This window comes from Carassius auratus, chromosome 4 (assembly GCF_003368295.1).
Source record: "Carassius auratus strain Wakin chromosome 4, ASM336829v1, whole genome shotgun sequence".
Lineage (NCBI taxonomy): Eukaryota > Metazoa > Chordata > Actinopteri > Cypriniformes > Cyprinidae > Carassius > Carassius auratus.
In genome coordinates, this window is record NC_039246.1 from 204,121 (window position 1) to 223,142 (window position 19,022).

Consider the following 19,022-nt stretch of genomic DNA (forward strand, 5'->3'; position numbering starts at 1 on the left):
CAGCAGCGTCACTGCAGTGTTGCAGCGCTCGAATGCTTGGCGAAAGAGATGTGTTTTTAATCTAGATTTAAACAGAGAGAGTGTTTCTGAAACCGAACGTTATCAGGAAGGCTATTCCAGAGTTCGGGAGCCAAATGTGAAAAAGCTCTACCACCTTTAGTGGACTATGCTATCCTAGGAACTACCAAAAGTCCAGCTTTGTGACCTTGGGGAGCGTGATGGATTATAATGTAGTATAAGGCTAGTTTGGTACGCAGGAGCTAAACCATTTAGGGCATATAGGTAAGTGGGGCGGGGTCGAGAGCCATGGGATGGGGCAAGGCCACTGAGTGATTGAGAAATGAGCGACACCTGCTCGACCCACCTGTCTCGAGTCCCACGGAGGAGATGGAAGGATATAAAACAGGATTAACGACAGTGAAGGACGAGATAGGACCAGGCCTGGATTTTAGTTTGTGTTTTGATTTTCTTTGTGCGCGGCAGTCGGCCGTGAGGGGCTGCCGCACTGTTTTGTCTTTATTTTGATTATTAAAGTATTGTTTGATTGTCCGCCGGTTCCCGCCTCCTTCTTCCCAATGAATATGAAGTTTTTACTCTGTTACAATTACCAAGGGGCAACATGTATATTAAAAATAGCAGAGGACCTAGGACAGATCATTGTGGCACTCCATACTTTATTAATGATAACTGAGATGATTCCCCATTGAAATAAAGAAAGTATTAGCGAGCCCTTGAATACCTGTATATGTCATGATCTATGGTGTTGAACGCAACACTAAGATCAAGTAAAACTATTAGATGCAGCCTTGATCTGACGCAAGAAGCAAGTCATTTGTAATTTTAACAAGTGCAGTTTCTGTGCTATGGTGGGGCCTGAAACCTGACATTCTTCATACAGATCATTTTTTTAGACATAAATGGAAGATTTGGAAATGGGTCTGTAATTTGCCAGTTCATTAGGATCTAGCTGTGGTTTCTTAATAGGCTTAATCTTGGTGATCTGTTGATGGAGGCAGAATCTGGAGCTCTTCACACCACAGAAGCAAACACCAAAGTGAACTTGCCATGTGTTGGTAGTGCCGCCCTTTCAAAGTCATCTGCTTCTGTATCCACCAAGCAAGACGAGACACACAAAAATAACAATGCTGGGGATCGTAACAGTACATATGGAGATGGAATTGTGGACTAGTGGTATTCAAGTAGTGCACTTAGAAGTATACTAATAGCACATATATGTTAGTGTACTAACTATATAATGTATACTTTTAACATTACTTAAGTATACTTCATAAAATGAACTTGAATTAAACTTATTTTTCCAAAAGGGAAGAAAAGATCACGAATAACAAATGCTGTAATGTTTTTTGCCAGTTAAAGAAATTGAAAAGATACAATTGCACATATATGAAAAAAAAAAATTACCACTGAAATAATTCAGCTCAAATACAGACAATTGAACCTTTCTATCCAGTACTTAAAGAAGATTTGTTAATTTTCAGTATCTATTCTTCAGTCATGACGCTTTAATTAAATAAAGCTGACATTTTATTTATTTTATTTATGTTCTGGGGAGAAACTGAGATGCCGTTAGGTGAATAGAATTTGTCATAAGGATTCAGTTTAAGGTAATAAATAGTTAAATATCTCTGCAACCACAAATTAAATTTTTATGAGTTTGAGATATTCAGAAGTTCTTTGTAGCTAAGAACTGGAGTTTATCTTAAGAATCACAATTAGAAACTCATAAATTTAAAGCATTTCAGTTTGTTTACATTTAGAAATAAACTAGATATCTAAGCTAAGCTGTATTTATAGCTTTGGGGTTTCATCTGTGCATTTAATCTTTCCAATTAATTATTTACGTTATTATTTATACTTGTTTTCTAATGTAAAAGTCTATTATTTTGCCGTGTGGACAAGACTTTTATTTTGGTTTGTAGTTATGACGTCATAAGCCCGTGCCACGATTCCGCGTCTGTGATTCGGCTGAAGAGAGGTGTGTGCGTTTAATCGTTTGAATCAATAAAACCTATTTACAGAATTGTATTGCATGAAACAGTGAATTAATTCATTATAAGTGTATTTAACACTGCCTACCTAGTTACATTAATGAACGTTATTTTGTGTGAGTAAGTTAAGGTGCATGAAATGGAAATATTTCTCTTCATATATCCTGAAACAGTTTATCATAAACATAAATCAGACAGGCTCAACTTATTCAATAAAACATGGAAACCCCTCATATCATACCTAAAAACTACAAATCCAGTGCAACAGTCTGCATCCTAGCACACAATATATGACAGTGTAAATGGTTTTAGAGTGAAGGTCTCTACGAGGACGGAAGATAAATGGGAAGGGGTTAGACGGTTGGATGAGGGTTGGGATGTGGTGGGAGATCTGGTCAGACTGGTGTTTTTTTTTTGTGGGTGTAATTGTTTTGTTTTGCTTTTTTAATGTTGACCACTTTACGTTTTAAGTTACATTTAATTTTATTTATATATTTACTTATGTTTGAACTGGCTCTCAAGCTCTCCGAATGTACAAGTGAATTGTATGTCAGATCATATGCTTTCATAAAAAGACGATTGATAAACATAAATCCAGTCACTGGCAAGTAGTGGTGGTAGAGAAACACATCTTTTTGAAACGCGTAAAATTATGCATTGATTCGAAACACCTCACAATACAAACACAAATGTGCAATCGCAACTTTAACAAACAAACTTCAAACGTTTTCATTAAAGTGTAATCTATTTTATTACAATAATGACACTCATTATATATTTAGTTTACTTTTTTTTATAATTGTAGAGATTTATTTATCTTCCTGTTTATTATTTCCATTTCAAACAGGACAAAGTGTTCAAACAGAAAAACTTGTTATTTATCTGAAAAGATGGCATTAATCAAAGAGGAGAGTGAAGATGTGAAGATTGAAGAAACATTCAGAGTCAAACAAGAAGATACTGAGGAACAAACAGGTTGGTTTTTATTCTCAAAATTCACTCATTTGATTCTTATTAAAATGTCCAGCTCCACAGAAATTAATGATATTGAAGAATGTATTTTATTTGGAAAACAGTGTTATTTGACACATCACACATTCAATAACCGTATACAACAATAAATGCTGAATCAAGCAATAACCAAGTTATATGTAATAAACATCAGTCAAATAATAAAATGTTTGGCCCGTTGACGCAGCTTGTTGGAGTTACTGCATGCTGTCTTTATTTGTTCATTTAAAAGGCTGTGGGGGAAAAAAGCCAGTAATTTCATAAGAAACTGCTAAATTATAGATGTTTTAAATCAAACCATCTGAAGGTTGACAATGCTAATATGAAGTTACCCTTAAATGACATTTCTGCACAATCATTATTTATTTTTAAAAGGAAGGTTTTCTTTTTCTTCTTTCTTTCCTAACAGTCCAAGCATACCTATAGGCCTATAAGAACAGAGCATGAAACACATTAAGGAAGAAATCATTGTAAATAATTCTGCTCCACAGCAGATTTTGGGTGACATGAGGCTGCATGGGATTCATTTAAACAGCATAAGCAATGAAGTACATCTTTTTTTCTTTTCTTTTTTGAGATTTGGTTGAAAATCATGCCAAAATCTATTTGTCCACATAGATACAGTGTATTTTGTTTCATTTAAAGTTTGCACAGACCAACTTGTTAGCAGTTGCAAGTGAAGTCTGTATGGAGGATCAGTTAAAAAATAAATAAAAACATATGACGCTGCTGAATTTTTTTCTGGCGTGCCCAATAACAAAGATAACACGTCAGCAGCATTGTGAACGTGCTCACAACAGACCCAGAAGAGAACACAATGCAGAATACAGTCGTAGTTTTTGCTATTTTTGCAGTGTTTTCAGGTTACAATAAAAACCCAAGTATCCTCGGAATAACAGTGAAAATTAATGATGTCCCTCAGGGGGAACATACAGTATATAAGGAGAAAAGGAGAGGACCTAATACCGAGCCCTTTGGCACTCCCTACTTTGTGTAAATACAGAGATGTCTCATCAAACATGAGTAACAGTGGACAGATAGATTGAACCTAAACAGTGCTAATGCTTGTGCACAAATGTCAGCATAATAATCAGAGAGTGTTGTAGTCTATGTTGATGTAATGGAACTGCACTAGAAGTGTTGAACTAGCTGGGATGAGAGGTCATTGTGAACTTTAATAAGTGCAGTTTTTGTGCTATGGTGAGGCTTAAAAGGATAGTTCACTCCAAATTGAAAATGTACTAACCCTCAGGCAATCCAACCGGCAGCTTATTCAGCGGTCGCTGCAGTCATCGTGTGAAGACTGAAGAGTGTAAAAACCTGCTGTGCGACTTCACCAGGCAGGGATATGACTATCGTTTTTGATGCATTCTCTTTTCTACACATTGTTTCAGTTCAGGTTCAGTTTAAAAGACCGACTTTTACTAAGTGTTTCCAAATCCCCAATATTACTACCATTTCCCGACCACGCATCACACAGTATAGGCGACACAATCCTAACAACCTGTGCACTTTATCAATGTTTGCTAATACACTACTTTCTTTTTCTGACGGTCTCTGTAATTGTCAGTCTGCAGTAAACAATTCCAGTGAACAGATTTCAACTATTACTAGTCATTCAAGACTAAACCTCATGGCCCTGACAGAGACATGGATCAAACCAGAGGACACTGCTACTCCTGAAGCACTCTCCAATAATTTATCATTTTCTCACACTCCCCATTTGACTGGAAGAGGTGGGGATACTGGTCTTCTTATCTCTAATGATTGGAAGTTTATTCCTTTACCTTCTCTGAGTATTACCAGTTATTTTGAATGTCATTCAGTCACTATTATGGACCGTTTCAAGTTCTCATTCAGTCACTATTATGGACAGTTTCAAAACCAATTTTTTGGTTTTCTATCGACCCCAGGACCAGAGGGTAAACTTCTTGGATGAATTATGAATTAATTATTGACCTTAAAGGTCCTATGACATGAACATGTCACTTTCTGAGGTTTTTTTAACATTTATATGAGTTCCCCTAGCCTGTATATGGTCCCCAAGTTCCTAGAAATTTTAATCTGTGTAAATCGAGATTTATCTATCTTTCTCTGCCTTTGAGAAAATGGAAGCTCAAACGGGCTGATCTTGAATCTCCTCGTTGTGACGATGTAAGGAGAATTGTTACCTCCCCTTTCTCTGCTTTGCCCGCCCAAATATTTAGATATAATTCAGTCGCAATGTCAGCACAGGCGTTTCAAACAGACTTTTATGATATGGATTTGACAGCACCGGCACAAACAGTGAGTAACAGTGTTCATTAATGCCTGATCTGTGATCAGTGATTTCTGCTAATCATTCAAGTTCACACAGACTTTCTTTCTAAATCGTTTAATACTGTTCATGCATCAGTGAATCAAGCTAGTGACTAAACGATCAACTTAACAGATTTGTTTCATGCTACTAAGGGAAACAACGTGATTTAAATTGTGATTTAACTACAGAGAGCGTTCAAAGTACTCAATGCTCATCACTGCAGCCTTTCATGTGATGGGAAAAGATCGAAAAAAATAATTATATAATCAACACTTCCACGATTCGTTAATCACAACAGCTGTAATAGTTAAAAAAAAAAAAAAAAAAATATATATATATAATATTTGAGAGGGATTCCACATGTAATATGCATTTTGAATGCAACGATGTCAGCCAATCACAACAGTTGTGGTTTACTCGGAGTCTCCCAGCAGACACGCCCCTTCAAACAGAGCATTCAAGCCAGAGGACTAAAATCAGGATCTAAAACTGCTTTTTATTTCTAAACTTTAAATGTAAAAATCATACTAACAATAAAAGTACACCTAAGGAAACATTAAAAAGCATTTAAAGAAAAGGAAATAATCTATGTCATGGGACCTTTAATGTGTGTCAGTCACTCCTTTCTTCCTTCTCTGATAATGTCTTCAATGCTAAAATTACATACTACAAACAAAATAAAATAAAAATTCGTCTAACTCTCACATGCTTTTTAAAACATTTTCCTCACTTCTTTGTCATCCTAAAAAAAAAACACCCTCAACCCATCTCTTTTAGAGAACTACAGACTAGAGTTCTTCACTGGTCCAAAAATGTGTGCCTCAACCCGAAAGAGACCTATAATGTACTAGGGATGCATTTTCGGTTTTCCGCCGAAATATTTTTATCACCGTAACAACAGGGCCGAAATGTTGTGAAGACGCAAACAGAAACCGCAAGGTTTTTATACTGTACAAACTGTATATTCTATCCCCCTACACTATCACAGAAAACTTTTGACATTTTTAGATTTTCAAAAAAACATTTAGTATGTTTATTAATCATTTTCCCCCATGGTGACTGCTGGCTGGTCCCTACAATGTAGATGATCTCAGGTTATACTATCCTTGTGGGGACCATTTGGTCACACACACAAACTCACGGAGCTTCTGAAGGTAAACTCTACACTTTATTTTAATGAATCATTGGAGTCACTCTATCAAACGATTCATTCAAAACGCTTATTTAGGAATGAAGAAAATGACTGTCTTCATGAATGGGTCATGAATTGTTTCTCCAACGATTCATTCAAAAACTAAGATATGAATAAAAAACGCTGATTCAGTTGGCAAAGATACGTCACTGTACTATATGTTGCTACATCTGTTTGGAACTACTAGGTTATAAGTACTATTATATACTACCGGCCTCCACCTCATGTTCACAAGTCTGTGCTGTAGAGGTCTTCAAAGTCCACCCTAGACCCGTCGACCCGAGACCCGTACAGGTTCGGGTCTATATTTTAAATGATCAGCCGGGTCGGGTCCCAATCTATTACCTCAGGTCCCGGGTCTGTGTAATACCCGTGCGATCAAAGTCATTGGACTCGGAGAACACTCGACCGTGATCAAACACTGCTTGTGTTTTTTGTAACTTGCAACTTGTAAAATTAGAAGAAAAAAAAAAGAGTGAGCCAAAAAAAAAAAAGTGATCTCTCTCTCTCTGGCGTTAGAAGCAGAGTGCGCAGACTCAGAGTTAATGCAAGTGCACGCATGGTGATGATGCTTGCAGACTTAACACACTCATATTTAATATATTTCAAATCAGCAACAAAATCTGAGGTGAACTGTCACATGAATGTTTTCTATGATGCTCGAATTGCGTTAAAGCATATTTTAGGTTGATTTAGCAAATAAATAACGTCAGCGGCCATAGCACTGAACAAGCAATTGTTATTATAGTTCAAAAGAGCAAACAGTCTAAGTTATCAAGCAAGTTAACTCGAGTCAGAATGCACATGTGCACAGCTGCATTTGTCATCCGTCACCGTGATTTCAAGTGGACTTTTGAAGCTTAAATAATGAGTGGATTAAGCTTGGCCTTGGAATAATGGATAACTTTCTTGTCAGAGTATTGTAATGCATCACAGGCAGTCAGGCACAAGAAAGAGAGACTACGGCTCCTTAAATTATGTAAGACAAAAAGCTGTATTTTTCGCAAATTCGCAATTTAAGGTGGAATATGTGACAGCACAGCACATATAGCACAATACGTGTCTCTTTCGGGTTCGGGCACAAATTTTTGGACCCGTGAAGACCTCTAACGTTACTGTGCTGCACTATGAACATGGAATTATCGCTGTGCATCATTTCAGCATTTCATTTTCACTTCCTATATTGTTCATAAAACAGCTTTGGGACTGATTTGTTATGGGGATGCAAGACGTTCCAACGATTCTAAATAAAATAGACTTAACAAATCGATAAGCTTTTCTCAGGCAAATGCCGTCACGCATGCTGTAATTCGCCGTGCAGACCCCTTGCACATGCGTATCAAAATAATTACTTTACAATAATATTAACATGTAATTAAATATTACCTGCATTCCAGTGAACATTTGCTGCAAACATTCGAGCACTAAATTATTAGCACCTGAAAAGCGGTAACCTGAGACAGCGTCATACGTCACAGGGAGCTTAAATAGCGTGAGCTCACGTGTCAAAACTCAGCATCCCTGAACAGAGCACTTTCTGTTACGTTAATTGTTTTAACCAGTCGTCGGCCAATTCTTTAATGATCAATAATATTTAAAAATAATTTTCCAGGACAACAAGATTTTTTCCAGGACAATCTATGTTTTCTCTCATTTTCCATGTGTTTTCCAGGACTGGAAAATTGGTCATTAATATTCCAGAATTTCCAGGTTTTCCAGGACGCGTGGGAACCCTGTTTATTCTTATTCCTTTATTCGCAGCACTAAACAAAGAGATTGAAACGGACCACGAAGTGAAAAAAAAGAAAAGTACAAGTCTGTTGGCACACGTCTCACTGAGATCTTTTCGGATCCTCTGCACTTCATCGTGAATGTGCTTGTTCCGTGTTATAAAGACCGTTACTTGGATGCGGAAATAAGGCAGTGCGCACGAGAAATGATCCAGGCCATGCTGGATGCGGAGAACCTGCGTAGAGACGGAAAAGCGCCAAGCGCAGGAGACAGATCAGAGCACAGAAAAAGAGACGTGTCTCTGCACCAGACGAGGGCCATGCACCCTCATTGTCTGATATGTTTAGTGAAATAAACATATTATTTCACATATTTTCACATATTTCTCAAATATCAGGCAGATGACAAGCTCAACTGCTGAACAGCTAGATGGTTATCTGTCTGAAGTCCCCAGAAGTAATAATCCTCTTGCCTATACTGGAGAAGTAATGCACTTTCTAGTCCTACAGAGAAACATTTCAAATGCACTTTGTTTTTATGAGAGAACAGTTCATTTTAAAACCTTTCTGCAGGCCAGTGTAGGCCTGTACATTTCTTATTTAATATTCACATGAGTGGGATACATTTTTAGTTTGAATTTTATTTTATACTTTGCATTGTTGCAATGTGCTTAAACATATTTGCATAATTTGTAATTATGTATTTCTCTGTTTTTTATAATTTATGTAATTGTAATTATCTTTGAAACTTTAATATTAATTAAAGCAATTGCAATGTCTTCGCAATAGTACACGATCATAGCAATAAATGCAATGGTACTAATAATTGGCATAATTTCTTTTGGTTTTCGGTTTTGGCCAAGAATTTTAATTTCGGTGCATCCCTATAATGTACTACACAGAACCGACCTGGACCCGTCTATTATTTCAAAAGCTGGACCCGGACCAGTGTAGATCCCAGAAATGCCTACCCGGACCAGTCTATTATTTGAAAGCTGGACCCGAACCCGCCGGGAAAACACAGACCTGACTGGACCCGAACCCGCCGGGAAAACACAGACCTGACTGGACCCGATTGTCACATATTCCACCTTAAATTGCTATTACATGTCAATAAACCTGTTGCAAAAAAATACAGCTTTTTATCTTACCTAATTTAAGGAGCCGTAGTCTCTCTTCCTTGTGCCTGACTGCCTGTGATGCATTACAATCCTCAGACAAGAAAGTTATCCATGTTATTTCTCTCTTTATTCCAAGTCCAAGCTCAATCGACTCATTATTTCAGCTTCAAAAATCCACTTGATGTCACGGTGACGGATGATAAATGCAACTGTATATTATTATAAAAATGGGAGAAAATGTAAAGCGCAGTTTGGCTATCGAAGTGTCACTCACTGGTTGCCATAGAAACATGAAACATGCTAGAGACTGCACATGCGTGCTAGCTGTAACAACCTAAAATATGTTTAACGCAATTTGAGCTTCATAGAAAACATTAATGTTACAGTTCACCTCTGCGCGCTTTGCTTCTAACAACAGAGAAGAGAGCGAGAAAGATCGCTTTTTTTTGTCTTTTCTTTTCATAATTTTACAAGTTGCAAGTTACAAAATACACAAGCAGTGTTTGATCACGGCCTGGTGGTCTCCAAGTCCGATGACTCAGATCGCATGGGTATTACACACAATGTTAAACATACCCAGGACCTGAAGCAATAGATTCGGACCCGACCTCGGGTCCTGGGGTCGACAGGTCTCGGGTGCACTGCGAAGACCTCTACTACAGACCAGTCTCCCTTCTTCCTTTCATTGCAAAAACACTTGAACAAGCTGTGTTCAACCAAGTCTCTAAATTTCTCACACAACAACCTCCTTGACAGCAACCAATCTGGATTCAGAAGTGGACATTCAACTGTCAGCCTTGCTTTCAGTTGTTGAAGCCCTAAGGCTGGCAAGAGTGGAACCCAAATCTTCAGTACTTATCCTGCTTGATCTCTCCGCTGCTTTGACAAGGTTAACCACTACATCCTCCTATCAACCCTACTGGCAAAAGGCATCTCAGGAATTACACTTCAATGGTTTGAGTCTTACCTATCAGATAGGTCCTTCAAAGTATCTTGGAGAAGTGAGGTGTCCAAGTCTCAACATCTAACTACTGGGGTGCCTCAGGGCTCAGTTCTTGGACCACTTCTCTTCGCTGTCTACACAGCATTATTAGGTTCTGTCATTCAGAAACATGGCTTTTCATACCACTGCTATGCTGATGACACTCAACTCTACCTCTCATTTCACCCTGATGATCCAACGGTAGCTATTCGCATCTCAGTTTGTCTAACTGACATTTCTTCCTGGATGATGGACCATCACCTTCAACTCAACCTTGCCAAGACAGAACTGCTTGTGATTCCAGCAAACCCATCGTTTCATTACAATTTCACCCTCAAGTTAGGCACATCAACCATAACTCCTTCAAAAACAGCTAGAAGCCTTAGAGTTATGATTGATGATCAGCTGACATTCTCAGACCACATTGCTAAAACTGTCCGATCATGCAGATTTGCTTTATTCATCAAGAAGATCAAGTCCTTTCTTTGGGAACATGCTGCACAACTCCTTGTTCAAGCTCTTGTTCTGTCCTTGCTGGACTATTGCAATGCCCTCTTGGCAGGTCTTCCAGACCTTCTATCAAACCTTTACAATAAATCCAGAACGCGGCAGCAATATGAATTTTTATGAGCCAAAAAGAATACATGTCACACCTGTTTATCAATTTGCACTGGCTACCAATAGCTGCTCGTATAAAATTCAAGGCATTGATGTTTGCCTACATAACTACCACTGGCTCTGCACCCATTTACCTAAATTAATTACTTCAGACTTATGTGCCCTCTAGAAGATTACATTCTGCAAGTGAATGTCGCTTGATTGTGCTTTCCCAAAGAAGCACAAAGTCACTTTTACGGATTTTAAGGATGACACCCAGACTCTTAATCCTGGGGGGAAGGTGAATTGGAGGAGTTATCAAAAGTGAGATTAAAACTATCGGTTTTGGATAGAGTGGATTTGGTGCCAATGAGGAGAACCTCTGTTTTTATTACGGTTTAATTTGAGGAAGTTTTGGGTGAACCAGGTTTTTATTTCAGAGATGCAATCAATAATTGAAGTGGGCAGAAGAGTGGATGAGGGTTTAGTGGAGAGGTAGAGCTGGGTGTCATCAGCAGAGTGGAAGGAAGTAAATTATGAAAAGTAGGGGCCCCAGGACAGAGCCCTGCGGCACACCTGTAGTGACGGAGGAGGGAATGGATTTAAAAGACTTTAGCTGAACGAACTGAGTGCGGCCAGAGAGATAATATGTGAAACAGTCTAATGGAGTGTGGGTGATGCCGATGGAAGAAAGCCTGTTGAGGAAGGTGGTGTGACAGATGGTATCAAAGGCTGCACTCAGGTCGAGGATGGTGAGGAGTCCAGAATCAGCTGCGATAAGAAGGTCGTTGATGATTTTGATACCCATTATGTGATAGGTGAGAATGGAGGTTGAGAGGCAACTGTTTTTTCAAGGATTTTAGAGATGAAGGGTAGATTTGGATATAGGACGTAAGTTATTGAAGTCGGAGGTGTCGGCACCAGTTTTTTTTCAAAATTTCTGAAATAGCGGGGAGCTGGAAGGAGGAGAATGAGTGAGTGAATGGTTGAAAGTCAGCTTAGATGTTTAGGTAAGGGATTGTTTCAAGGTGCTGGTGGATGTTTTTAATTTTTTCAGTAAAAAGACATAATGGTGTTGGCAGAAGGAGGTTGTATACAATTGAGGGGGGAGAAAGTCCTGGGGTTGGGTGATATTGTTAAGTAGGGAAAACAGTGACTTAGAGTTTCCTTTATTGGCATTGATTAAACTAGAGTAGTAGTGGGTTTTGGTGCTAGCAATGGAGTTCCTATTGCGTAAGATATGGTTATTGTACATTTCTTTGTGAATAGTGAGACCAGTTTTTCTGTAGAGACGTTTAAGTTGCCGACCTTTGGCTTTCATGAGACGGAGATCGGAAGTGAACCAAGGGGCAGAGACAGAAAAAGAAAACAGTTTTGGTTTTTAATTGAGCAAGGCAATTAAGAATATTGTGGAGTCCAGTGTTGTAATGAGAGACGAGATCGTCAGGGGTGGATGGATTGTGAGTGTCAGAGAGGCAGAAAGAGTGAATACTTGAAGTGAGAATTGCAGTGGTTGATATTTTTATATTCCGAAATGAAATAAGGCGTAGTATTTTAGATAAGGATAGAGTGAGTTTCACAGTAAATGAGAGGAGAAAGTGGTCAGTTATGGGATGTTCATCAACTTTAAAATCAGAAGGGGTAACACCAGAGCAGCAGATTAAGTCCAGAATATGTCCTTATGAATATTCAGTGTGTTGGTCACATTACCTTTTATTTATCCTCACAAGGATTGAACTAATAGGAAGCACTCACAAATGAGAATAAATTCTTAACACAACAGGGCTAGTAGCATGGGCAGACACAAGAAGATTCAGTCAAGAGCTGGGGAGAAGTGATCCTCCCTAGGTTACATTCTAACTGCTACTCAGTCTCAGGCATGCTCACAACAAGTGGCAACTGGGGGTAATTAACCTGAGAGTGATAGTGAGGGAGAGACAGGAGCGCAAAAAACAACAACAAGGTGCAAGGCCTACATTTGCAATAAAAAGGAAATCAAGCGCCTTAGGATGTAATACCCCATATCATTCCAAACCCATAAAAGCTTAGTTTGTTTTCAGAACACAATTTAAGATAATTAGAGTGCCAAGTAAATAACAGTGTCAAAGTCCAGGAAAGTATGAAAAGCATTGTCAGAATAGTCCATCTGTCATTGGTTATTCAACCGTAATGTTATGAATTTACTAGAGTTGTTCCGATTCCGATACTAGTATCGGAAATATCTCCGATACCACAACAAATTCTGGCATCGGCATCGGCGAGTACATGAACCCATATACCGATCCGATACCATTTTCTTAAAAAAGACCTAGTTATGACCGCAAGCTTTGCCTAACCGCTGCACGGTTCTTCTTCGCTGCTCAAAATGCATTGAAAACACAGGAAGTTGTGCTGTGTTGCCACAAGCAACCCCTGTTTAGAGCAGCGAAGAAGAAATGAAAACGCGTTAGCAGCCCTTATCTATATATGACTGGATCACTCATCACATTCTAAACTGCCAAAACACCGTGAAGCCGCTACTATATTATAGATCAGTGGTTAGCAGTATGTCTCTGTAGTACCGGTAGTTACAGACTCTCAAGTATATTCAGTACCGGCAACTGCGTTCAGTCGCTTCCGTGTAAGTCAAAACGCAGGGCTCCAGACAGTAGCCGAATATATACTAGTGTCTGTGAATATTAAACTGCAAAATACTATTTAAATATTACTCCCGCAAAATCTACATCTCTGTGGGTGACTGGCACAGATGCGCGAGAGCTCGCTGTTTTGTAGTCTCTGCTGTGTGTCATGAGGACACGAACGCATAAACCGTCACTTCATGAGAATTTACTGTTTCATTTGAGAATACTGTCATATCATAAACACAGACACTCAAAGATCTTCATGGCAGCCCATTAAAATAAATGTTTGGTTTACATGAGTAAATTGACAATATATAAAGCTACTGTTGTAGCCTACAGTAATAATAATACATCTCTATAATAATAATAATTATGCCTAGATGGTTGCTTGTTTTTTACTTGTTTTTTACTTGTTAGAGATTATCTGATTAATAGATCTTTTTTTATATTCCTAGACTTATTTGTTGCAGTTTTTTTATACAGTTATATTGTAAAACTTAAATACCTTTTTTAGTTTGCGGTGTTAGATTTTTGGCTGCATTTGAAGTTCTTTTTTGCATAAGAAAATAAATAATACTGTCAAATTCATGTTAGATAATAAAAATACTGTAATAAATACAGTAGTTCACCATGTATTTGTTCATGTTTTATTGAGGGATCTGTCTGAAGCACACCATAAAAAAATTCTAGCAATTTACACAGGGCTAGTAGTATATACAGCTGTATATACAGATATACACCCAGGTATCGGATCAGTACTCGGTATCGGCCGATACCCTGAGCCCAGGTATCGGAATCGGTATCGGGAAGAGAAAAAGGGTATCGGAACATCTCTAGAATTTACAAGAATCATTTTTGTACAAAAAGAAAACAAAAATAACTACCTCATTCAACAATTCCGCTCCTCCGAGTCTCTCCAAATCTGCATAGTTTTTTTTTTTTTTTTTTACATGTATTCATGCTTTGGTTTGAAAGAAAACAGCACATCAACTGTTACGGTTGAGTCACTGAAGGCAGACGGACTATTCTGACAATGCTTTACATACTTTTCTGGACCTTGACAGTGTTAATTATTTGTCATTATAGTATATAGGACAGTCTCAAGCCTCTAAGTTTTCATCCAAAATATCTTAAATTGTGTTTTGAGGATGAATGAAGCTTTTATGGGTTTGGAGCGACATGGGTGTAAGTGATTAATGACAACATTTTCATTGGGTTGAGTAACCCTCTAAAATGTGTTTTTCTTTTTTCCTTAGACCTGATGGCAATTAAAGAGGAGAGTCAAGATCTGAATGAAATGGAAAAAGATCTGCATGAAAAAGACCACAGTTTCATAACTGGAGAAAAATCTTTTTGTTTTTCACAGCCTGAAAATACTTCCTCACAAAAAAGAGCTAAGAAGTCTAGATCTAGAACTTGCCAACAATGTGGAAAGAGTCTGAACAAAAAAGACAGCATTATAGCTCATATGAGAATTCACACTGGAGAGAAGCCTTACTCCTGCCAACAGTGTGGAAAGAGTTTCCCACGAAAAGAAAGTCTTAGGATTCACATGAGAATTCACACTGGAGAGAAGCCTTACTCCTGCCAACAGTGTGGAAAGAGTTTCCCACGAAACGAAAGTCTTAGGCTTCACATGAGAATTCACACTGGAGAGAAGCCTTATTCCTGCCAACAGTGTGGAAAGAGTTTCCCGCGAAAAGAAAGTCTTAGGATTCACATGAGAATTCACACTGGAGAGAAGCCTTACTCCTGCCAACAATGTGGAAAGAGTTTCCCACAAAAAGAAAGTATTAGGATTCACATGAAAATTCACACTGGAGAGAAGCCTTACACCTGCCAACAGTGTGGAAAGAGTTTCTTACGTAAAGAAGGTCTAACAATTCATATGAGGATTCACACTGGAGAAAAGCCATTTGTGTGTGGTCAGTGTGGAAAGAGTTTCCCTCATAAAGCAACTTTGCATGCTCACATAAGGCTTCACACTGGAGAGAAGCCTTACAGCTGCCCACTGTGTGGAAAAACTCTGAACCACAAAGGACATCTTAGGGCTCACATGAGAGTTCACACTGGAGAGAAGCCTTTCACATGTGATCAGTGTGGAAAATGTTTCGTATGTAAGGAAGGCCTAACTAGGCACATGGAGATTCATTCAAGAGAGAGCAGTTTTATATGCCCTCAGTGTGGAAGTACATTCACAGACAGGAAACTCTTTAAGCGCCACGTTAAAACACATCGTACATGATGAGCCTTTCATGTGTCATCACTGTGGAAAGACTTTCACAAGAAAAGCACGCCTCAAGACTCATGAGAATTCACACTGGATAGAAACCTTTAATGTGAACAATGTGGAAAGACTTTCAGACAGAAAACAACACTTTATATACCCACATTAGAGTTTACACCACAGAGCAGTGTTGTAGTCGAGTCACCAACTGTCGAGTCAAGAGTCGAATTTCGAGTCCCAGTGTTCGAGTCCAAGTCCGAGTCACCCAAGAATAGTCCGAGTCGAGTCACCATTACTAGAGTTTGAGTCCGAGTCGAGTCTCGAGTCAAGTCTCGAGCTCCTAGTGCCTACATGTCTCCACTCTGGGACCTTCAAAGAACTGATAAAATGTATTAAAGAGGTACTACATTAAACAAAAATGATAATTTGGTGGTGACTGGGGCAGAGGAGGGACGGGGGGTTAAGTTTGGGAGCGAGTTCAGCTTCCTGATGTCCTTCAGTCTGCTGGTCCTGGCCTGGAGACTCCGCAGTCTCCTCCCTTATTCAATAAGCTAAAAGTATTTGTTTTATACATTATTAGTAGTTACATAATTTATTTAAATCCTTTTTTATGATCCTGCTGATAATCGTTTTATAGAACCATCAGATTATGTGTGGGTAGCAACAAACACTACTTTCATGCATCTGATGTCAGGTACCATGGTTGAATCAGCGTTGAATTAGGTTTTGATTTAGCAAATTGGATCAACGTTGATAGTTAAATCGTTTCACCATGGAAGTAAAAATGTTGATTCACAGTTGAAATCCTTTTAACCTAATACCTTTTAAACAGTCAATCATCGTTAAACGTTCAAGCAAGCATTAAATTAGAAAGATTTTAATATAGCAATCTAGCTTAAACGTCAACACTGAGATGAAAGCTTTGATTTTCTGTGCATATTTTTTGTTTTCACCAACTAATAAATCATGCTGTACATGATTTGCAATCGAAGGGCATGAAAAAAAACTACTTTTAATAGTTTTCTAACAATTAGATGTCCATTGATCAGCAGTGAAGGGATGAGATTCTCAACATTCTATAGAAGAAAAACTTTGGAACAATAATGCCAAATGTAATAATAACAAACAGTCTAATTAGAATTTATTTAAACATACTATATATAGTGTACGTTTCCACAGAATTTCTTGAGACATTTCTTGTTTAACAACAATAAAACAATGTACCATTAAACCCTTAAGACAGTATGTCAGAATGCAGAGAGGAATTTCATTCTAGAAACTTTATTTCTAGAACCATACATTTTTTCTAGTAAGTCATTTAAAATAAAAGAATGTGTCTTTAAGGAAGAGTCTTCTTCTGGCCACCACCAGCTATCTTCTGTGGTGCATATTTTAAGTATTTGAACATGGTCTCCAATATTTTTGTGCTTGTCGTGTTGTGTGTATTGATAAATGCATCTAAAGAGAAAAATCAGTTCAGATCAACAAAATTGCTCTAAAATTATGGAAGATCTTTTCAAAGAAGTTATTAAGATAACAATTGACCTTGTCAGCTGATGTGAATAAGTCATTCTACACTCGCTGCCTTCAGGATCTGCCTCAGATACACGAAGGCTTCATCAAGCAAATGGGAGAAAAGATTTAAGTTAAAGATTTTTAAGTACATTTCTAGTAATATCCATGACTATGAAGGTAAGGGTAGTAATGTTATACAAAGTTAAATGCTAAATCTGACTAGACTGACTACATTCTGGGTTTAAACAAAGGATTAAATGGTACATGCTGTTAAATATATCTTAGAATGGTAACACCACACTAGCAAGTGACATTTAACTAGAAGTTTTTGAGCTGGCTTATATTATTGCAGAACTATGTCAGAACCAATAAAATTACTTGATGAAATTGTAATTTGGATTACCACTACCCAAATTATCATTAACACTCAAACACAAATATCAATGGATTGTTTATTGGATGCCAGGAAAAACCCATTGGATGTCACACTGTTAAATTTTCAGGAAAATAATGTGTAAAGATTTCACTACATTATGTACTATTATTATAGGGTTTCGCTACATTATGCTTCTATAAAATTTTCTATCTCCTCTGAAAATATCTTTGCAGAATTATTTGTGTAGTGCCTAATATCGATTTACAGTGAAAAACTGAAAATATTGACTCTTATATGTAAGAACAACAGAGTTTGAGCTATTAAATGATCAAATTCAATCCTGGTGATGTCAGTGCCCTAAATAATCTTATAATGGACTATTTCACATCCGGAGATTAAGGACCAATGATGAAGTTTCCTCAAAAGGCCGCCTCAGTCTCCACTCGTGTGTAAAAACTTATGAACAACTGACAGAAGCTTTCTATCCTTGTGTGCCATTAGCTTTAGTGGTTTCAAAGTAACCATTTTGTATCTTTTACATGTACAGTGACTAAAGTAAGTAATATACCACAGTGAAGTGACTCTTACTTGACTGTTGTACTTTTGTTTTCAATGCCAATCCTTAAAACATTTTTTTTTTTTCAAAATTCCATTTATGAAAAATAATAGCAATCAGTCGACTTCAGATAACAATGGGTCTCATTCACTTAATATGCGTAGGCACAGATTTTTGCGTGAAATGTGCGTACGCACGTTTTCACGAATAAACCATGATTCATCAAAAACTTTAGAAAAGATTCAAGAATAACTTATACCACACGTACGCAATAATCATGTACAACCGGGGCCTTATAAGCATGTGTTAAGAACCCTACATATAATTAGATGTTATTGATAAATTATAATTAGAGTTCCAATTTTTATATATATATATATATATATATATATATATATATATTTTAGAGGTCCAAACAACAATCACCTGATCTATCCTTATATAAATGGTGATTAATGTGTCTCATCTTGTGTTTAGAGGCATTAGAACACTTGGTACTGCTTAAAGACATCGCGGCGCGTGCTCAGGAGAGAGCGCGTCTTTAGAGAGCGCACAGATATGTTCGCTGAGAGTGACGAATGGCTGTTCAGTCGCTTTAGGTTGCCCAGAGAAGTCCTCATTGATTTATGCAACTCACTGGAACCACACCTAAGCCACATCACCAACCGCTCTCACCCTATACCACCTTATCTCCAAGCCTGTGTTATAACCCATGCTTCTTTTTTTTACCTGTGCCCGTTATGCCAGTGGATACACTTTTAAATAACAAATTTTTCCTTGCTTCCA

The 19,022-nt window shown here is 37.9% G+C and overlaps 1 protein-coding gene across 1 annotated transcript; it reads left to right on the plus strand.

Annotated features, from left to right (window-relative positions):
• The first annotated feature begins 1,939 nt into the window (after window positions 1-1,939).
• Window positions 1,940-18,631, plus strand: LOC113066752 (gastrula zinc finger protein XlCGF8.2DB-like). Its single transcript, XM_026238772.1, has 3 exons — window positions 1,940-1,996; window positions 2,857-2,984; window positions 14,819-18,631. Exons 2-3 carry the CDS (start codon window positions 2,900-2,902, stop codon window positions 15,805-15,807), a joined length of 1,074 nt encoding a protein of 357 aa, XP_026094557.1. The 5' UTR covers window positions 1,940-1,996; window positions 2,857-2,899; the 3' UTR covers window positions 15,808-18,631.
• The last annotated feature ends 391 nt before the right edge of the window (window positions 18,632-19,022 follow it).